General features: G+C 33.4%; 1 protein-coding gene across 1 annotated transcript in view; it reads right to left on the minus strand.

Moving 5' to 3' along the window:
• Positions 1-1,649: 1,649 nt before the first annotated feature.
• LOC145666471 (vascular endothelial growth factor receptor 1-like) overlaps positions 1,650-24,002 on the minus strand; it is a 223,894-nt gene continuing 201,541 nt past the window's right edge. The window contains exons 21-26 of the mRNA XM_081733712.1: positions 23,397-23,557; positions 19,997-20,119; positions 18,311-18,440; positions 17,498-17,579; positions 12,324-12,429; positions 1,650-7,762 (exon numbers count right to left, since the gene is read on the minus strand). Coding sequence (XP_081589838.1) covers positions 7,445-7,762; positions 12,324-12,429; positions 17,498-17,579; positions 18,311-18,440; positions 19,997-20,119; positions 23,397-23,557 — 920 coding nt within the window. The 3' untranslated portion in view covers positions 1,650-7,444. The remainder of the gene's footprint in view (positions 7,763-12,323; positions 12,430-17,497; positions 17,580-18,310; positions 18,441-19,996; positions 20,120-23,396; positions 23,558-24,002) is intronic.

The following is a 24,002-nucleotide window of genomic DNA, read 5'->3' on the forward strand; positions in this document are numbered from 1 at the left end:
TATGGATATACACCCTCCATTCCAAAAGAAACCGAACTTTTGAAAACAAATAGTACCACTAGTGCCATCTGTTGTAATATTTTACCGGTAGATGGCGTAGTCCCTCATTGACAACTGGTATAAATGTCATGACATTTGGATGCACGGGAACAAAGTTATTGCGTTTCAACTGTCAGTGTGTTGTGTACATCGATCGGAAAATGAGTTTCAAACAACGAGCTGCAATTGAGTTTTGTGTTAAACTGGGTAAAACTTTTAGTGAAACGCACCAAATGCTACAAAATGCATATGGTGATGAGTGTCTATCCCGTACGCTATTTTACGAGTGGTTCAGGCGATTCAAATCGGGTAGAGAGACGCTGGATGATGACGAAAGATCAGGCCGTCCCAGAACCGGATTATCGGAAGAAAACATCGAAAAAGTGCGTGAATTCATCAAACATAACAAAAAATCGTCGGTGAAAGTTATTGAAATGAAATTAGGCATTCCTCAAACAACCGCATACCGCATTTTGACCGAAGTTTTGGGCCTTAACAAGGTTAATTCGCGGTTTGTACCACACAAACTCACCGAAGACCAAAAAGTTGATCGAATTGCGCATTGCAAAGACATCGTTAAAAGTGCTCGGCAGGATCGAAACTTCTTGAAATCGATTGTAACTGGTGACGAGACGTGGTATTTTGAATATGAGCCCGAAACAAAGCGGCAAAGTGCTGAATGGAGAGCGCCGGATGAAGGAACACCCCAAAAAAGTCGCTTGGTGAAGTTAAAAGTTAAGGTGATGCTGATTTGTTTTTACGATTCAAAAGGAATTATCCACAAAGAATTTGTTCAGCCCGGCCAGACAGTCACTGGAGAGTTTTACTTGGGCGTCATGAAGCGTTTGCTGGCAAGAATTCGTCATATTCGGCCCGAATATCGCGAAATCGGCAGTTGGACTCTTTTGGACGATAATGCACCATCACATCGTTCGCAACTTGTAACTGAATTTTTGGTCAAAAATAACATTATTCGGTTGCATCATCCGCCCTATTCACCAGATCTCGCTCCGTGCGATTTCTATCTGTTCCCGAAACTGCATTTGGCGATGAAAGGAAAGTGGCACGCATCGATTGATGCCATTGAGAAGGCGACGACCGCCGTCCTAAAGACCATTCCAATAAAGGACATGGAGAAGTCGTTTGACAACTTGCTGGAGCGTGCAAATATGTGTATCGATGCAGAAGGAGAATACATTGATTAATAAAAATGATTTGTTCCAAAATGTACATTGCTTTTTTGTTTGTTTAAAACGTTCGGTTTCTTTTGGAATGGAGGGTGTATAATTGACAAATTCTTCATTTTTTCCCCTGAAATATTTGTACTTCACATCAGAGTTTAAAGTATGCCTTCAAAGTGAAAAATTACAAAGAGCCCGGAGGTGGAGATTAATTTTGCAGGAGAGGAGTACAAAACTAGTTTCGCCGCCAAAGTCTATATGACTTCTCTTTTGTAGAAATCTGGAGCCACCACTGATAATAGGAAATCTTAAATATTACATACAAGAAAATTCAACTACTGTATTAAATTTCATATTTCTTTATTTGAATATATATATGAATGAAAGTTACAGTACAATACTGACTGAAGAACTATACATATACTGCACGAAAATTTGTTAAAATAAACCAAACGGAACTATGCACATAATGTTAACCATTAGATTATGTATTACGAAAAATGTAATATTTACAATGTTTCCAATACAGTCAAATCAACATCACTTATAGGAATAATTAAAAATAAAGTATACTCTCTAAAGATTCTGTCTTTATTACCTCTCCTCAATTTTATTTTTCAATCAGAGAAAACAGAAACACTATACTTTCATCTCAGAACTTCAATGATTAGCACAAGATAATAAAAAAAATAATCATCCTTGATTTATATTTAGCAAACTTGATTATAAATATACAGTTTTGTTAAGTTCAAGGCGGAAATTTGATGATCAATAACTTGGTAACCGAAAGGTGTTTAAAAAAAATCAAATGTTGTTAGACCTTAACATGCGTACGAAATGTTGTAGTAAATAGCTCTTAAGTTCTTCATTTATTTTCTGCCAAGCGTTAAGTTTGGACTTACTTCACTCCAAATTCCAACTTCGATGGCAAATAACTCGAGAATCAAAGATCTCCACAGTTTAATATTTCACATGCGTACTAAGCTCATTAAAATACAACACAGTGTGAGAAATCATAACAGTCGAGAGGAAGATACAAGAGTGTAAAAGGTCGAATGCGTACTAAGATCGTCAATGTATACTCTACCGTACTAAGTTTGGTCAACATCGGGTAAATTTTATTGCTTGTGATTTATTAAAATTTCTTAACTTCAAACCCAAATTGGATGGTCAATAACGCGAGAACCAATGGTCTGTGTACCATAATATTTCACATGCGTATCGGCGATAGCATACCATATATGAAATCCTTTCATTGATTCGAACCTCAGATTTGATGGCAAATAGCTCAGGATTAACACCATAATATTTTCAAATTGTGTATTAAGTTCGTGCAGTTCTATTACTATTCTAACTTTGTGTATTAAAGAAGTTGCATGTTTTGTAACTTTTAACATGTCTGTTCTTTCTTTTAAAGGAATAGATTGCGACGAGTCAGTAAAGTTGACCTCCTTGGCAATCAGTTTTGCACTGCAGAAATTTAGGGAATTGTCCAATCATTTTAGTATAATTTTAATTGTTATGTTATTACAATTTTATATTTCAAATTCAAATTTATAGTATTAATAGTTTTGTAATTATTACTGTTGCCATTATTTCTTTCTTTCTCTTCATATTTTTGTAATTATAATAAAATGTTCCAAATTTAATTTATTTTAAAAGCTTCCTCTCTATTCGAGATGCTATCACGTAGTTTTATTTATATTGCTTCTCTTCATAACCTATATTCATAAAGGTAACTGCTTATAACCTATGTATTCTCAAAGTGGATGTTGTGCTAATGCTGACTTGCCTGGTTGATTTAATATGTTCTTCACATCTGGTCTTAATTGTATGTCCAGTTTGTTCAAGGTATATTAGATTGCATTCACATCTGATTGAATAAATAACCTGGTTGTCAAATCACACTTGATCTTTCATGGGTTTGTCTGATATTTGAAGCCGGCATCTGAATTGTTATTATTCCATATTTATTCAATGAACAACTTATTTTATTAGTTGCTATTTGGCATTGTGAATAAAGAATTGAATCCTGACTTGTTTTTTCTCCCAAAGTCTTTCCTGAAGTTTGCTTCTTATTATATTTTAAGCCCTTTTTTATAGTCTTAATGATCTCTCTTTTAGTATAACCATTTTGCAGAAAAATGCATTTTAACACCTTGACTGCCACCATATATATATAACCTTTATCACCTGTGAGCAACCATCAATAGCTTATCAGTAATAGTTTCTTTTCACCTTTACTTTGAGAACATAGATGTATGATTTACTCTGTGTGCATACATGCAGCATGGACATTAAATTTTGACTTCTAAGTCATGTGTATGTAATTGTACACACACCTACAAAACAAACGCGACAAAAATGAAATATATTGTTTGTGTATGGAAATCATACACGTGACTGCTCGAGAGAGCCGTGTGTATGAAATTAAATACACATGAAAGACTACGTGTTAAATGATGTACTTCTTATTGAAGATTATCTTTATCAGATACAATTTTCTATCTATGTAACAATATATGTTGTATTGCACATTTTCTGAGATGAACGATAATATGAACTAGCTCTTTAAGTAAAGAATAGTATAAATTGCTTTTCTATAATTATAGGCTGTGAATCAACAGCCTCAACTATATAATCATAACTAACGCATCGTTTTCTCCATGATTCATGTATCCAAAAACGATGTATTTTAACTAACTGGTTCATACTAGTTTTACTATCTAAAATAACTTAAACTAGAAATACAAATCACTGAATAAGGGACTAGGGAGGGAAAAGAGATTTATTTTGTTTAGGTTCACTTTTGTCAACTTCTATTATGATTGGCTGAGTCCGTTCTGACTAGCCAATCAGCCTTCACAACTAGTTTCTAGGATACTTTCATATTTATACGCAACTCCCTCTTGATTGTTACAGTGTCTGATGAAACCAATGCGTTCAGTGAGTTAAATAAACTTTGCTTTGTTCAGTGATTTGTATTTCTAGTTTACGATATATTTTCTTCACTTTCGATCTCCATTGCTAATTTACTCTTGGGATTATGGTATTTAGATAATTTTGAGTTCTATTAATTGATACCTTCCACGTGGTCAAACTACGAAGTACCATCTAGATATCGAATAAATAAAACACAAATGGAATACCAAAAGTATAATTTACTTAGTAAATAAAACACAAATGGAATACCAAAAGCACAATTTACTTAATAAATAAAACACAAATGGAATACCAAAAGCACAATTTACTCAGTAAATAAAACACAAATGGAATACCAAAAGCATAATTTACTTAATTACAAATTGCTTCATGAAAATTATGTGCATTACGTAGCTAAACATTTTGCAATGACATGTTGTCTCTATTCCAAAAAACAGCTTTGTTTGTTATAGGATTCATGAGTGAATGAAAAACGATCCGACCTATTTTGGGAATGCAAATGATCTTAAGGTTCCGCAAGTTAACTTTATTCTCTAATCTCAACAACCTAACTCTCATGAAATAAGTCAAACTCTTAAATATATAAGGTCATTTAGGGAGATATCGACACTCAGGAGAGTTCGGCACTTTTAATGTCTGGCAAAGCTAGTAATCATACACGCACGCGAAAAGAAACATTCAGTACGTGGAAGGTTAGTGTCGGTTTCCAGTGACAAGTGGCATATGGAGAGAAGTTAATTTTGTTTGTTGCAAAGGAAGCAGAAGTCTCTAAAAAAGGTATATAAAACTTTATTTAAGAAAAAATATCCATGTTATAAGTATTAGTAAATCAAAAATAAGGTATAGCGGTAATATATGTTGAGGAACAAAGGCAAAGAATTGATATTATGATAGAGTATACCTCTGTATGCAAGTGTGTCAGGCTGACAGGCATTCCTTGTTATAGTGATAACTCGTGCCAGCTTTTGTTGATCAATGCATTCAGGGAGTAAATCGATAGTGATTATAGGGAGATTTCGACATGTAGTTCCTTTGTTATAAGGAAAGTCATCAGACAGAAGAACTACAGTCTGGTTCATCTTAGTGTATACATCATAGGTTTAGGTTACATAAACACGCTTTCTTAAATTCTGGGTAATTTAATCTGGTATGAGCCTAATGGTAAAGTATCTTTGGTTTTAGATGAGCATTGTACACGTGCCAAAGATCCTGATGTATTAAAGAACGCCTTTAATGGTCGTGTAAAAGATATTGTCTCCCACTATATAGTACTCAAAATAGTCAATCCTTAATGTATCTTTCTTCCGCAGTTTGAAAAACAATTTCAACTTATTGCAACTTTGTTTGTAGGAACCCCGGTAAAATGTAAAAGAAGACTGTGAAGAAGTCAGTTTCAGTTGGAAGAACAGCCTCTGTTGGAGTCCTCGCATAAGGATTCCGAAAGATGATTGTGCTAAGTTGTGATTTTCGATTATTGATTATTATGCGTACTAAAATATTGAAAACAATGTGCTGCAAAACAGGTTGAAAACAAAGTTTGTTATTAACGAGCTTACATTGTTTCAGTGTTTGGTATTTCAACTCAGGTTGTAATGATAATGAAGCGTAGTAAAGTTTGCAAATAAGTCATATGTAGATAGTAGAAACCTTATATCTGGTGTTTCATTGTGTTTTATGTTTGTTGTAAAGGACACCGTTTTCGAAGATGTGAAGGATTTCATTGTTTATATAGTGTCGACATCTCCCATAGTAAGTGTCGAATTCTCCCGCAAGACTTCCAAAATCTGCTGATCCGCATCATTCCGTTTATGTGTTCTTGCATTTGCAAGTACTGCATTTAATGGAAAGATTTTGTTTTATATCTAGAGTAAGGATTACTGTCGAGTATTATCGTTTTTGCAGAATAAAATCATTGTAACTTTCAGAGTACTATCGAGTTGTTTCTTAACGTGTCGACATGTCTCTAAATGACTTTATTATTTCCTATTCACTTAGAAATTCTGAATATCTATTTTTTATTATACCAATAACGTCAAATAAAGCAGTGTTGCTAAAAACTAAAAGCGAAAGTCTATCATTATTACTTCATTAATTTCTCCTTTGTGACCAGAAAACTAATTAGCAACATATTCTTAAATGCCCGAAATTTGTTTTGCATTTACTATATTTTTCTGGCCTATCTAAAGTCCAAATAAATATCATACACATGTGAAGAATGCGTGAATTAGGTATTGATTCCATTATTCTGACTTTTTAACATAAGTTTGTTTATTTAACACTACATAAATTACAGTATAATCTTAATAATAATAATACAAGAATATTAATATTATTTTAGTTAATATTTGTTTTACTAACCCACGAAACTACAAGACGGAAGTAACTTAAACAATAAATCATAAATAGGTTGATGTACGGGCCATTATCGTTTACTCATGTTGCTAAGAGGAAAAGCATTAAACTTTCATACGATTTCAGGCATTTATAACATTGTGCAGTAACGTATGCAAGGGGGTCAAGATTTTAGCTCCTCTTTAGCAAGATATTGTGCATAAATAAAAATTTACTATACTAAAGACTTAAAATATGTATACAACCTCCTTGACGAACTTTTACGTAAGCTATTGGTGTTGTGAAACCTACCAAATTTTCTTCAGTTTTTCTAATTGATACCAAAGTTTAATGAATTAGTAAGTATGGGAATTTCACTTTTCATATCAAGTTATATTTTAACAGTTGTATAGTTGTCCTAAAATCCTAAGTAACTATTAACAAAATTTCATCTTGTGATCTAGTACAGCTCCGAGCTTGGTTAATGTGTTTGGCTCTAGAACCTGTGCGTCCATACCTTTAATTAGCTATATTCCTAAGGGTCCTTTTAGTTTCGCGGTTGCTCGACTGCCGCAAATCCGCTAGTGCCCGTGTCGCTCCTTTCATCTAAACGGTTGCGGTACCGGTTGCTCAACCGACGCGTTTCTCTAACTACAATGAATGAAATGAGTATTCAATGCGATCTAAACTGCTATGTCTGAAAGGTCTCATATAACAAAATTAAGTAAAAACCGCCCAATCGCTGCATTGTAACTACCAGATTTTCAGATTGTGGTGGTTGGAGATCCGCTCTACCGTGGATAAAAGGATTCATTTAACTTGATGCAATTAGGAAACGCGGCGGTTTGGCAACCACTACCGCAATCGCAAAGATATAAGGCTCCTAAAACTCGAATATACGATTCAGGTCACTGGAACGCTAGGCATATGTAACTTTTCGATCTCAGTCACTATATCAGTCCGTCAGTATTATAACGTTTAGATATTCTCTGATCAATACCTGGGGATGGTTTCATGGAAATATATTCAGTTTCATCATGCGATTGTATTTTAGGTTCATACGCAAGATTCGTTATTCCTGTTATCGTTGATCTGCTTGCAGCTTCGTAGCCTGGTTTATTAGGATCCATGTTATGTACTTTTTGTGCTGTTGTTTCAATGCTCATGTCATCGTGACTTTGTGTCGCTGTGACATTAACGTATTCGTGCTGATTCTGCTGAAGTCTCCAGTCCATCAGAACATACGTATTATTGAGTTCCCTGTAGAGCTGAAAAGAAAAGATGAATCCTATTTAATAATTCAAAAACTGACAGTTTGCAAGTAACGCTATTTCCTACTAGTACGTAGCTAAACTAATACGTGTCGCCACCTGCCTCCTTGTCAGAGTTGCCAACCTCAGGAAACAAAATTATCGATTTTTCATCTTTAAAATTATCGTATAGATATTACAAAAAATTATCGTATATTCATTATACACGTGATAATTGAAGAAATAAGTATACTACTACTACTACTACTACTACTACTACTACTACTACTACTACTACTAATAATAATAATAATAATAATAATAATAATAATAATAATAATAATAATAATAATAATAATAATAATAAACTTATCTAGTAATCTTCAGTTTCGAACTCCAAACGGAGTCACTGTCCTCACCATTTTTTAAAAAAATCCTTATTAACACTACTTTGAACAAAAACATTTTCACCCCCTCGTAAATGTAATTGAATTTAAAGAATGGATGCAGGGTTGCATTTGCCACTTCTCACATCGTTGTTGATTTATTTTGGCGGAGATGATTGTTAGAAACCTTAGTGTGTGTGTCTTATAATTATTTAATGCATATTTAAAATTTATTTATACTTTTAAAAACAGCAAAAAAGTGTGCGTTCTGAAATTATTGTATATTCACTTATTAACGCAAGGGCATTACCGTATATAGCATTAAAGTTTAAATTATCGTGTGGTTGGCAAGCCTGCTGCTTGTTGCCAATAGATATCGCTGGTGTATGTTGGGTTATTCAAGGCCTACGCCACGTACTTAAAACGCTGATTGTTTACTATTAAACTTATCCGTTTCAGAGACATCAACTTCTCAAATAATACAATCTTGTATTTTATGCTTTGTAGTTTCTCCAAGATAACTACTCATCAAATGATCCATATACTCTGAACTCAAACCTCTTTAATCACTTAAAACTACTACCAAAATCTCAGCCACATATGGCTCAATTCTTCCAACTCAACCTAATTTTCATTACAACGAGGGTCTTAACCATATTTAGACTTGAGCTTCAATATGTGTGTATTTCTAGTCGTATATTGCAATGATTTAATTTCAACATAAACTGCTCTGTTTCAATTTAATTATTTGAAACTGAATAATGATGATCGTAAACATTAAGGTTGGTTTAAAGGGACAAGTTTTGCCGATAGATGGCACTACAGTTTTCATATCTCTCCCATGTATTTTTTACCATTCACAAAAGATCACGATTTCTCTTACAAATTTCAACCTAGAGACTTCAAACTTTTAGGAAGGGAACTTCATAATCTATCGAAGGCAATAATCCGTGCCGATTTTTTATTTAGAATTTTCTTCATTGTTGAAATGGCTTGATTGTTGAAATGGAGATCCAAACCTTTAACAATGAAACTATTTCAACGATGAAGAAAATTCTAAATAAAAAATCGGCATAGACTTCGTGACAATACTAGTCTTCATAAAACACACACACAAAAATGTTAGCTCTTATCAAGGATGCCCATCAGGGGGGGGCAAGGTGGGGCGATCGCCCCCCTAGAGGAAATTGTACTTCAGAATATCGAAAACCCAATAGAATTTTTACATTAGTTATAGCAAAATTTGAAACTATATTTGAAATGTCGTTTATACTTGCCCCCCTTGGAAACCACAATATGGGCGCCCTTGGCTATTATGTGATTGCTATGAGGTCGTATGTATATTCTTTGCATTGACTTAACCTCTACTAAACTACCGTTTGAATATGTATACAGAGAAAAAAACTATGTGGATACGTAAAATCGTAGGTTGCATGCGTAAATCCTGTACTTTTTGGACTTAACCTACGATCATATGTAACACCCTGCTGGAAACGTATAACTGGAAACGTATGTTTTACAATACTTTCCGTATAAGTGTTCCAATTTAATACTTACTTTCCGTATGAAAGAAAGAATTGTATATAGGTGGTAAGGATCTCATATACAGATGGACGTATATAACATAGAGCCGACGTTTGTAATATACTGGAGACAGTTAGATATCAGACATCCTTCAGCGGCATGATGTAGCATCAAAGCGGAGAAAGAGCAGTACGTATGTAGCATATGGATAACGTATGCTCCGTACGAATTTCCGTAGTAAACGTATGGATTATGTATATTTGTACAATATACCGCAGTCCGGATAATAGATTTTTCTCAGTGTAATAAACAGAAAGATATATTGAGAAAGCAATCACGACAATTCAGAGCCGCTATCACTAGATTTGAAGTTTGAAACTAGCTGTCATCGGTTGGGTTTTCTGATACAGGTTCTCAGTTTGGTTACCTAGAGACAGGGCCGGATTAAGGAAGAGGCTTAGGGCAGAGACGTACGCAAAGGGTGGGTCCTGGGAGTCCGGACACCCTCTCCACGAAATTTCGACTTTTGTGTAAATTTAGCCTAAATTTAAGGGCAATTTTAGAAATTTTAATATAAAATACTCTTATATTGAGTTTGGACCCCTCCCGAAAGAAATTCCTGCATATGCCACTGCTTAGGGGGCTATAGCCCCGGGCCTTCAGATGCACAGAGGTCTCCACTCTGATCAAAATCTCAACTGGCTATCTAAAAATAATCACGAAGATACAATCATCATCATAAAATAAAGTATAACCAAAAAGATGGAACATATTCCCTTAACTTTCCTACTGTCCTTTCACAGGAATATATTACGCGTAGATGAAGGCAGCAGGGGCCACATTTTTTTTCTAGCCCTGAGCCTCTACATGGGTTAATCCAGCCCTGCCTAGAGATATTATTATTTTAACCCTTTTTATTATATTATCAATTATTTCATCTGTATTAATTATTAACAAGCAGCATGGATGTCACTAGCAGGACTATGAATATCATTGCTATGAGAAGAAACACAGCAATAGATAAAATCTGCTATTTAGGAGTATATTTTTACATACATAATGTACAAACAAACAATCTGAGTCAGCAGAATAAAAAAACTATAAATTATAAATTTATCTATATAAATAAAAATGAAAGTGTCTATGTTTGTGACTTGATAATTTTTGAACCAATTAACAACTCAAATGACTGACTAAACTCAATGATATGTTCAACATAGATGAGGTTCAGCCCTGAGATGCTTTCTATCATTTCACTTTGACGGTACAACTTAGGGGAGGGGTATAGATAGATAGATAGGGTGTCTCAAAAGTCCTCTGACTTATGTAACTCTATTATTATCAGAGTTACAACAAAATGTAATAGGGGAAACCGTATCCAAATATGATGTTTTCAATCTAAAGTGAAGGATTTTTTTTTATTATTATTATTAATCGAACGAGCCGTTTGGGCTGTACACTCTTTATGCGCCCAATGTTAAATGAAAATGCAACGTTGAAATTTACCTGGACCCACAACATAAGTGAATGAAGTTACTGTCTGCTAACGTGTCGATGGCCAGCTCCCATTTCAAACATGCCCTCATTCACCATACTCTCACGTTAGCGTAAAAGGCAGTAACTTCATTCACTTATGTTGTGGGTCCAGGTAAATGGAAATGTTGCATTTTCATTTAACATTGGGCGCATAAAGAGTGTACAGCCCAAACGGCTTGTCCGAATTTAAAAAAAAAAAAAAAAAAAAAAAAGTTCTTCATTTTAGATTGAAAACATTATATTTTGAGACGGTTTCCCCTCTTACATTTTGTTGTAACTCTGACAATAACAGAGTTATCCTATGTCAGGAGACTTTTGAGATACCCTGTATATAATCATCAAAGTGATCGATATCAGAGAGCGCTTCAGTACAGTAAAATGTGACAGACCTCCGGAACATATTACCAATTTTTCTTATTTAAACCCAACGAAGCGGATAATTGACGCTAGTGAAATAATAACAGCAAACCACTTTTATGTACAATATTTGGTTTTGGCAGCAGTTCGTGTCAAGTTGACATTGTTTCTATATGGGTGCATGACAGTGTTTCTATATAGTTAGTTGGTCTGGTCTGGCTTCAAGACAGCTTTATTGAGGAGCCTCTTGAAAGAAAGAAGGATCTCACTCCGTTCTAGAAAGTCTGCATAAGCAACGAGAAGAGCTGATGTGCTGACCACGTATCACCCTAAATGCATGAGTATCACAACACAGTTGGTAGGTCCTGGCTCTGTAAGGGATTGCACTAGGAGTTTATTATTATTATTATTATTATTATTATTATTATTATTATTATTATTATTATTATTATTATTATTATTATTATTATTATTATTATTATTATTATTATTATTGTAACAGTTTGCATACAGTTACAATGATCGAAATTGTAGTTAATGTTAAATGATCATATTACGTATTAGCAAGAAAATATGATTAGGTCTTTCATATTCGAGATTACAGTAACAATCCTTAAATTAGAACCCTGAGCAATTGCTCTGATCTTCTACTGGCTCTATCTATAATGAGTCCTTCCTTGATTAATCTTATTTATCTATTTTCCCCCTTATGTAGTTATCTAGTATACATCAACATTCACAATACAATAGGTAATATGATCGCCAGAATAACCTACCTTTTTTATATTTTCGTCCAGCACAGCACCAATTTTTTCTGCAAGGTTAGAAAACGTTGGGCGTTCTTCTGGGTTGGTTTTCCAGCAATTCAGCATTATTGTATATCTTATTATAGAAAAAATATAAACATTATTTAAATTGTATTTGCACACTTACAAGACACTAAGTTCAATTGTTAATAATTTAGTAAAGTATGGGTTTATTTCAAGCAGATGAAACAAATTACTGCGAGTTACCGGAATTTATCATCAAATATTGCAATATTAAGTGAATTGCCTAACAAAGATACTCCAATGTCTGTTACATCTCTTTATTATGCTTTGTGGGAACCTGTTAGGCCAAAAGACTTCTTCTATTAATGATAGGCATCTACTTACTAGATGATTTTCCGGATTCATTCTGTATTTTCTATAATTTCTTATCTTTATATTTCACTTCAACTCTGTAATAGTTATATAAAGAAATATTCTAGCAGAAGGCAGTTTCTAACTCATCTAAATAACATATCCGAGTGGCTAGGCCCTTTTCATTCTGTTTCGAAAAAGCATATGGACACCTAAAAATTCCAAGCTCTTGGGAAGTGATAGATTGGAAACTGCAATTCGGAATTCCGCGAACATATGAAATAAGTGACTGTGGTTTCAATATACAGATATCCGAATGCACACATCAAGAAATAAAATTCTGATATAAAACCATAATATACAGTAACTTGATATCCTTATAGAAATTATTTTGTAGTATATATGTATTTAAAAATACGTACTTCACTGTTAAACAAAAGAAAAAATATAATGTATTACTTGAAAATAATAGCCACAGTTTTATATGTCCCTTAGTGACCAACGGTCAAAGTTGGTGCTTTCTGTGTTCATCATTCCAGTTAGATTCTCGGCGGTGTGCTCATAGTTGGATATGAACACGAGTTGTAGCTCAAATCTAGAAGTAGGACACCTCTTGTATAGCCTTGGACATTAATCCCAAATCAATCAATCAATTAATACTGCAATCCAAATGTGAGTTTTACATATATATTGTAATTTAAATATCGACAGGTGGAAGTTGTTTGGCATTTGCAATACCATCTGATTAACAGTATTCCCAATCCAACATAAAGTTGTATTTTTTTTTTTTTTTTTTCAAATAACACTATGCCAGATTATAACAGGTTCAAATCTTCATCCTGAAAGAAAACTTGCAATAAAAATTTTATTATCTAGTGTTACAAGCTAAGAACACTACAGGATAACATTCAGCAACATCCAGATTTTGGAGAATTCTACAATAGAAATAGCATAAGTGAGACGAACAAGGTAATGTACATTTGAAGTACCCCAGTATACATTTAATTGATGGAGGAATTCACGCTCCTGATCCTACATCTCACTGTAGCCTGTAACTGCCAAGTCTTAAGAAAACTAGCATACTAGCTAAAGGAAGCTCTTCTTTAGTTTCTACTGAAAAGTACATTTTTCTTCAGTTTTCTATGGCTATACTGGCTATACTGTCTCTTTGGCAGTGTTAAATTTAAAACTGGATTCAATATACTTTATTTGGTCTAAAGGCTTATATACTATACAAGTATAAATTGCGAGCGATGATAATAGTTCATTAAACAAATAAAACAGTAACTTTCATACTCACTGCAAAAGCCCCCCCAAAACTAAGTAGTATTTTCGAAGAACACAATCTTCAGCTTACTTATGTCTGAAAAAGGTTATACAGACAAAAACATGTGGGAAGGTAAAACGGATAGAAAGTAATTCAAATTAGATACACACTTCAAGTCCAAAAATATACTATAGCACATAAACCATCGTAACACACTATGAAGCTATTCTCTGTGCTAGTTATCTTTTTCAGATGTAAATATGCTGAAAATGAGGACTGTGTTTCTCGAAAATTCTACTTAAATTTTGGCGGCTTTTATGGTGAATATGAAGCTTTCTATTTTATTTACTCTATTGTTTATCTATATTATCTTTACGAGGAAACTGGAATGTATTTTCTGGAGCTTCAAATTAGGAGGTAGCATAGTATATAGGTCTAGGCGTATTAAATTAGAGAGAAGACTGCAAGAGTTGGGTACATGGTACTAATCAAAGTGATGGGTACAATATGTAAATAATTGGTAATTAAGTAAAATCCAATAATAATAATTGACAAAATGAATAGTCGTATAAAAATACTTTTATTTTATATTTACATTTTAGTTCATTTTGTATTTTATTAGTTTTTGTTTGGTGAATGAACGAATTGTGAGCACACGATACATAAAAGTCGTTGTCAGAGCATTATTTGAAGAAGGTGTATGAAGTTTTATTCCGTTGGAGCTATTCATTTCTGAATAAGCAGTGCAGTAAAACTAATATCATTGAAACTGAGGATAAAAATCTATATATATAAAAGAGAACGTACAATTCTTTGTCCGCTCATCACGCTAATACGGCTGAACCAATTTCTTTCATTTTTGGGGGGTTATTAGGATTTGGACCCTAGATGGTTTTTATCATATCACTTTAATTTTTAATTACCAGTGTCTTGAGATAATTGACCATTCAAGTGTCCATAACGTACAAATCCTTTGTTATTAGTTCATCATAGGTAAAAATAAACGTATTTATATGCAACCCGCATGACCGTGTCACTCGGCGGGTTAACATAAATGACAGGCGATATACAGCGGAAAATAGCTTGAATCTTCTGTTTAAAATTTTTAAATTGATTTGCTTATTTTTACAGACACTTTTACAATATGCCAGCACCGGGATGACCGCAGCGAAGCGGGGCGGGTTAACATAAATGACAGGCGATATAATGTTAAGATTTACTGCAATCTTCTATGGTTTTTATCATATCACTTGAAAGCGAAAAAGTAAAAATTATCTAAGTAACAAAGTTTATTGCGTTCCGGGGTGACCGCAGCGAAGCGGGGTGAACGCTGCTAGTGATGGATAAATTGAAGAATGAATGGTGTGTCGATGATAAATCTGAAACATTTCAACTGATTAGTCGTTACATATGAAATGATTGACTGTGATAAAATATGGCGGTAAAAACTATAACGATCTTTTCAAATTCTGCAGGTTTTGGCTTCGATGGCCATTGTGGATAATAGAGTGAGATGTTTAATGTTGTGTCTGAGCATTTGTCTATGAGTTATATTTAACTAATTTTGTCTCATAACTAATCCACTTTGCTGATGTACAGGTGTAAAGTGAATAAATTCTGCTAAAGACAGTAATGAAGATCATGCCTAGAAGTTTCAATTTCTTTGGTAGATGTCAACCACTGGAGGATGTTTACTGCTATCTAGTTGCGCCATGTATAACTTCTATCATCCTACAATTATATGTTTTTGTCTCAACAGCAGAAAATACGAGGGCCGTTCGGAAAGTAATTTCCGATTGATTAAAAAGGAAACACCAAAGTAAATCAGAGGAATTTAGTACATATATCTGAAAACTACTTCTTTGTTCTATATTTCAACATAGTTTCCATAAACATTCAAGCACTTATCATATCTCTCCACTAGCTTAGAAATTCCATCAGCATAAAAATTTCCCGCCTGTGCTTTGAGATAGCCCGTGACTGCATCTTTAAGCTCCTCATTATCACCAAAGCGTAAGATCCAAGCCACTTCTTTATATGCATGAAGAAATGAAGAGAAGAGATTGTGAAATGTCGATTTTCACGAACTTTTCCATCAATTGTTTGAACGAGTTAATCAGTGACCACTAATGCCCTGCCACTCCTCTCTTCGCCATGAATGTTTGTTCTTCCCCTTTTAAAGGAACGAACCCATTCACGAACAACTCCATCACTCATCACACTTGGTCCAAACACGGCACAAAGTTCCCGTTGAATAGCTGTGGCCGAATATTGTTTTACCGTAAGAAAACGTTACGTATTACAGCTCGTACCTCGCACTTGACAGGGTTTTCTATTGCAGCACATAGTTTGAGACGCTACAAAAGCGGAACTAGTGATCAGACAACCTTCACTCCACCATGGCTGGATGCAAACTGATCTACCGCGCAAGTCTGTGCAAAGATGGTAGCGCTACCCCCAATACTTCAGGCACAGTGACCAATCGGAGGTTACTTTCCGAACGCGCCGTGTACGGTATGAATAACGACCGTTAAAGTCGCCATTATCCGTGAAAATGTTAACGGATTGACTCCATTAACCGAACTCAGCCGAAATAATCGCTCTGATAGTAATCTATTGCAAAACGCAGATACGATTTCGTTCAACAATTATTGTGTGGAGTAATGAGTGAAAGTAAGTCACTGTTATCGTTAAGATGTTAATAGACTCTATTAATGAACTCGGTTAAGATAATTGTTCTAGCTAGTAGCTATCATTGCCAAAATAAAAATCAAAGTTTGCTTTCGTTCAAGAGTTTTGTGTGAAGTAATGTACACTCATGTCCAAAATGATTGTCGCATATCTATAACTTTGTTCTTGTAAGAATATAATTTGATAATGATTTTGCAGGGTACTTTTAATACTGATACTATGTGTATAATCGGGAAATGTATATTTGTGGCAAATTTCATGAATTGTAAATGCAAAAATTAGAATGAGTAAACCAAAATGTTGCTAAATGGACAAGAAGGTTTTATTTTCGTTTTATTGTTCTTATTTACTGCTCTTTTGACATGAAATTTGCCACATACATGTCTTTGCCGATTACACTCATACTAGCATTATAAGAAATACCGGGCGAATTCGTTATTAAATTATATTCCTAGAACGACATATTTATAGACATGCGACCATAATTTTGGACATGAGTGTACATACTTACACACTAACATCACGATCTTATAAATCCTAATTGCATGATCCTAATAAATTGCTCAGTTTCAGCCATTAATATCCATGTGTTTGTGTATATTTCTTTAGCCAGTTTTGTGTAGTCATTTGAAAGTATAATGTTGAGGGAAGGTAACTACAAAATATTATTTTTCAATCTTCGTTTAACTGTTGTTTGAAGTTGATGAAGTCAAGTGAGCCACTTTGCTTTCTCTTCCTTTTTTATTTGTTAATAATTCCTGAGTTTATATATATTTCTTGAATTTATGTATATTTTTGTGATATTTAAAATGTGACTAAAATATTACCATATTTTTCTTCTAAAAGAAACCACTTGTAATATCATACTTACAAGTTCTTTGTAGCAAATTGTGGACTCTCCATTCTGTGTCCTTCAAGCATTTTTTGCAGGAAAGTTTCATCTAATACTAATCCTGGAACGAAGAATAGTAATCAATGGTAGGAACATACCAATAATTGTAATATTATTTCTAAACACAGATTCCAATCATTTGCTATAGGTTATATTAATGTGCTGTTAATAATTACCTTCTTTGTATCCAAGGATAGGAATGTCAAAGAAGTCTTTAGGAAACAGAAAAGACTATTTTGTGGAACCTTGAATAAAGAGTTGAGGACTTATAAAAGCTTCGTGTGGAGTATTGTGCTGTATGGGTCAGAAACTTGGACATTACGCTAAAATGATGAAAAACGTCTGGAAGCTTTCGAAATGTGGGCGTGGAGAAGAATGGAGCGAATTAGCTCGGTTGAGCAGAAAACGAATGAAAGAGTGTTAGAAATGGTAGGGGAGAAAAGAAGAATTTTAGATATTATTCAGAAGAGGAAGAGAAACTAGTTCGGACATTGGCTACAAAGGAACTTAATCATGAGGGACGTGCTAGAGGGAATTGTGACAGGGAAAAGAGGGAATGGGCGAAGGAGACTACAATTAATGGACGATATTAAAACAAAGAAATCGCACATGAAGTCGAAGAGATTAAAGGAAGATCGTGGAGCATGGAAGCTTTTCAGTTGCAGCAACTGATCTGCCACAGCTCTCCCAATGGAGAGAAAATTTCCATTTTGCCCACCAACCTATGGTTGAAGAGATAAAGAAGAAGAAGATCTATAGTGATGATTGTAAGTACTGGTATTTCTCACTTACCTTGGTAGGGTAGACTTCCCAGAGAAAACAACTCCCAAAGAACTATACCAAATGACCACACATCAGACTGAGATGAGAACACACGATCTCTTATTGATTCCACTGCCATCCATCTAATGGGTAATGGCACCTTAAAAGTAAATGTAAAGAAACTCTTACGCAGGGGTATGAGTTCGAGAAAGCTATATCGTTACAATCACGTCTAACAAATTAAAAAGAGAATCATTTTCAAAAAGACTAAAAGTGTGTCGAATGAAAATAGTTCAAACTTGAAGTTAATGAAGGAACTGCAACCCACTACAATATGAAGCTATAGTCAAGTTACTTAATCGATATTGCTGGCACATCAGCATATAAACTATTTTAATAGGAAGGAAGTTATAATTCTTTTATCAATTTATTTATTACAAAGTGTTTTGAGCTCAATTATGCTTAAGTTTTCCTTCTTTTCATGGTAATAATAATAATATAAAACTACAGTATAATTATAAAATTTGTATAGGTGTAAGAAAAGATCACAACACTAAACATTATGCTATTGCTGCCTTGTAGACATATATCGCATTACAACCATTAACACCTGCTACAGATTATATCTTGAATACGGTCGCGTAACAAAAACCTCAATGAATTACAGGATTCTAAAAATAATTATTAAAAATAATCATGGGTTTAGTCCCCAGCAAAACAGGATGTAGAAAACTTTGCTTTTTAAAACTTGCGAATGAATTCTTCAATTAAAATAATTTTCAGTACTCTATAGAAAAAATTTTAATTGTAGTAGGTGATCAGGAAAATCAAGGGTAGCAACCGAGGATTAACACTGAATAGTATGAAACAGTTGGTCGTGTACACAAACTACATAGACTTAACAGATAATATAAGAGTAGTGGTAGAAAATACATACGAATGTTATCCCAACAGTATGCTTAAGAAAAATAGGCTGCAAGTAAGCATAGAGAAGGTCAAGTATGTAGTGGAAATTAGGAGTCAAGTTAATCGAGATTATGGAAAGATTGTAATTTGTTGTAATAACGTAAAGAAAGTAAAAAAATCTAGGTGTAGATATAACAGAAAAGGACGAAGTTAGCGAAGAAATTAAAAGTAGAATAATGGCAAGAATGGTATATTACTACTGAAACAAGAATACTTATTATCACGACTAATATCGAAGATTTTAAAATAAATAAAAAACATAAGAAAATAGAATTGTCTGTATTACTCTGTTTATGCGGAAGTTGGATATTGGAAAGATGGAATAAATACTGCTGAGAGTATTTATAAAACAAAATCTTGGAGTGGAAAAGTTGTGGAGCCAAAACAGAGTATCAATTGGATGAAAGAATGGATATTATATAAGTTGTTAGATCAAGATGCACTTAAAATGGAAGTCACATGTTCTTTGTATGAAAAATTCACGCAGATTATATAGAGTTTATTTGGAAAGATTTTGGGTAAGAGATCTCTGGATCAACTCATTCGAGTGGAACATGGTTTGTGGAATTAGAGTATATCAATCTCGACTGCAATGGTTTGACACAGGATTGGTTCCAGTGGCGTTATTGTATTTCTATTGCCATGAACTCCGGATTAAATAAGTTTAAAATTACTTAGAGTTAGTAATAATCCTTCTAGCTAAACCGACTAATATTTTATAAATAATTCATTAGTTTGTCAAGAACTTACATTGGTTTTCTTTCTGTAATCCATATTTTTATACAAATTTCTTGAAAAACCAAAGTCACATATTTTCACTATATTTCCTTCTGCCAATAAAATGTTTCTTGCAGCTAGGTCACCATGTACTACCTGTAAAACAATAAAATCATTAATGTATAGAAAGGTTTTAGCAATATTTTGTTCAGTGTGTAAATTTATAAGCTCCTGATATTATTATTATAAACAAAATGTTAACATTAAGATCACTTTACATATATTTATTATTTATGCCAAAATATAAGTACAATTTACTAGCTCTTTACAGAGAGCAAATGTTTCCACACACACCTTGAAACGAAAATATATTGAATTATTCTAAAATTATGGTGAAACTACTGCGTTGGCCACTCCTGGAGCTATGTCTGCAGGGAACCAACATACAGAAATACATTTGTTTGAAAGAAATGCAATTACGTATATACAATAATAGAAATTTTACTAATGTACTGATATCAATTATTATCTATCTTGGTATTATCGCTCTTCTATTTAAAAAGAATAAATACAAAAACCTCCCTATGCCTATGTTTATAACAACTTTCCGGAAATTCAGTGAAATTTACCCTACAGATTACTCTTGGTACACTGTGTCCAAAACATTTTATGATAGACGGCGCTTATTTGTTGTTCAAAAGTTACGGGGACTTCTAAAAATCGTTAAATTTGTTTGGAAATCCCGAAAATCGATGAACAAGTTTGCCGTTCTAATGTGTGTTTATACAGGCTCTACCAGTAAGTAATTGGCCACCATGAAACACTAGGTTATTGGAAGTCGCACGTCATCATCTGATTTGAACCATATCTGACAAGGTTTTGTGAACTCGAAACTTAATTTTGAAAGAAATAGCGCGTCGTGCAAAACTATCAGCAACGGTAAATATATAATCGCAACATGCCACATTAATATGTTCTCTAGCAAGACCTGTAACTGCTAAGTGAAATAGGCTTAAATCACGTGTACCATTCGTCCCTTGTGTAATTGAAAGGTGTATGAATGTAGAATTCCCTGGCGGCCGAAAATTATGACCGACAAAGATTTCAGAACCCTGTAACATAAACTCGTAAAAAACAGAAGCTGATGACCACGGCCAGACAGAAGTTTCAGGCAACATTTAGCTTTCCGTTTCTGGAGTATTGCAAATCAATTCTGTAGAGTTAAGAGTGGATGTTCACAATGTTTGGGTCGGATTGGTATATATATAGGTGAGCTGATTACCACAAACTCTTCTATAACAGTACATACTGCTCACAAACAAATTTGCTGGTGGTAGGATTGTGGTGTGAAGATGTTTCTTGTAAAACATTATAGGACTACAGGTATTTGTGGCATTGTGAATTCACAGTTGTATTGTAAAACTAAACAATTGCTCCCAATACTGAGGTAATCTTAAGAATGAGACCCTTTAAAATGACAATATTAGGTATCATATGGCAACTATTATATTTAGATCTGGAAATTTCGCTTCAATGAAGTTTCAGCTTCTATATTTTCCATTAATATTATAAACTCAAAAAAAAAATCTCTTTTCATTAATTAATTTTTACGACAATTTTCCATCCCACGGAGTATCTTTTTGGGTGTAAGATACTAAATGGTATTCATTATTATGATAAACTTATATCCATGTCCAGGCAATTCTCAAACGATTGACTCAGACATTCATAGTATCGGGCTTAGTTACTTAGACATCTTTTACCGTCGTAATTGCATTTCTAGAATTAATGATATTTGATTTGTTGATCACTAGAAGAGCTTTTTTAATTTATCAATTCCTGCTAAGAAATGAACATATTGTGGTATGATTGTTGTTAACATGAAAAACTCCTATATAGATGAACTTATCAAATGATTTACTAAATCTTTTGATGGTTTATCCCAAATAATAGCTAAAACCCCCTCAGGATTGATCCACATGATAAAGATTGGAAAACAATTGGGTACTTCCAAGAATGAAATAAGGAAATGTTTTAACTTATCAATGTATATATCATACTTTCAGCAACTCTTCATATTTTATTTTTTAAATTCGTTTTATATGTAGCTTTATTGTTTATTTTCCACTTCAACATTAACATTAGTCACATGCACATCTATTAACTTGTTATCTTAGTATTACCTATTTATCAAACTCTTTAGAATTGACTATATATATATATGTATAAATGTAGTCTCAAGAAACTATACCTTATTTTCTTTTGCACGGAAGTTTATCTGTGTTTCTTTCCGTCTTGATTTATTAATTATGTTTTTAATACCCCAAGTTGTATATTAGAATATATTGCACATATTATGCTACTTACTCCCCAGATGTGAGTATATTGAATGCACAGTAACAGTTCCTATGGTATCTTCTACATCTAGTTGTTTAGATATCAGATCTAACTTCTAAGTTGTTTTAAATCCAATTTATGAGCAAAACGATAGGTTTATTGTAAAAAATTATTAACTTGTAACACTTTGGCCAACTACCCACATGGCTTTATGTAGATCATGGTGAAGCCAAGTGGGTAATTGGTAAAACTGTTACACGTTAATATTTTTTTTTTTTTTTTTTTTTTTTTTTTTTTTTTTTACAATAAACGTATTGTTTTGCTCAGCGAGTAGTTTAAATCGGATTTAAGTGTACTAAAAGCAACGCTTGTATAGTAGAAAATTCTAAACTGTGTTTGATAATAACTTTTCTGAAGCAGAGAAGATAAAAGTTGAATATACGTTTTCGGGTTTAAAAAAATGAATAATAACATAATAATTTCTAATAATACAAACAGAATCCTACAGAGAAAATCAGTGGAGAAAGTCGCAGTTGCGCGTTTCAGAATCTGCAGCGCTCCTTGTACATTCTAATGAGATATTCTTCTTTAACAATATTTTATGATAAGAATAAAATTAATTCTATGATGTAAAGTTATTAAAACTACAAAAGCTATAACAGTTTACGGTTTGTAATCACAATTCGTCACTGTAGAAAACACTTACGAACGAATTATTTAGAGAATAATCCAAATTAAATAACTAAATATGAGTATATGAATAGTATGATCAAATTTCAAAGTTGCAGGCTTAACATTACATTTTCGTTTCAAAATCTCTACTGTAGAGAATTCTCAACATATCATTTCACAAATGCGTGCACATTAAACCTCGTAGAACATTTGATTCCTTTGTTCACTATATCTAAAGCATCAAATAGAATATGAGAGTAATAACCAAAAAAAGAATCATATCATATAGATGGTTCGAGTGAAAGAAGATTCGTACATCTCGTCCGATAAACCGATAGGAATTGATTAAACTTATACGTACTATTCTTACTCTTCTTATTAACACTGTCAATCTGAAAATATATACATAAATTTATATACTAACCTTTCTGGAAGCTAAATATTCCATCCCTCGTGCAACTTGGTAAGACCAATAAACAAGATCCTTTGTACAAATAGAGCTAGCGTTCATACCATGAAAGTCACCACGATATTTTGAATTCCACTGCATCTCAATATTACTATCAGAACTGACGGTGGTGTAACCTAAATAAGGAAATATCTAAAAATTGTATCTATTATATTTTGATATCAACTCAGTAACCGTTTTCTTCTATCAAAGCCAATTCTCCACATTTAGAAAGCAAAAATCAGTTAGGATAGACAACTTGAGAATTTCCGAAAGAGATCATATACATCTGCAGATGTCAATATCATGTCTAAGAGACACTACGTGGACTTCTACTGTATGCAATGTGACAACGACACTAGATGTAGACTTTTATGGATGCCGTAGGACATTCATTGATATACTTGATTTGACATTCATTCAGGTTCGCAATTAAAAATTAGCGATTATATTAATGTTAAAATTTTGCTAATTTTAAATTTCAATGAAATTTTGCAAGAGTTAATTTTAAATTGATAATGGTTAAAAAAGTTCGTAAAAATGTTAAAAAATAAATATTTTTTTAGAAAACCATGTGAAATG

The sequence above is a fragment of the Thermobia domestica genome, chromosome 12 (genome assembly GCF_964235325.1).
Source record: "Thermobia domestica chromosome 12, izTheDome1.hap1.1, whole genome shotgun sequence".
Lineage (NCBI taxonomy): Eukaryota > Metazoa > Arthropoda > Insecta > Zygentoma > Lepismatidae > Thermobia > Thermobia domestica.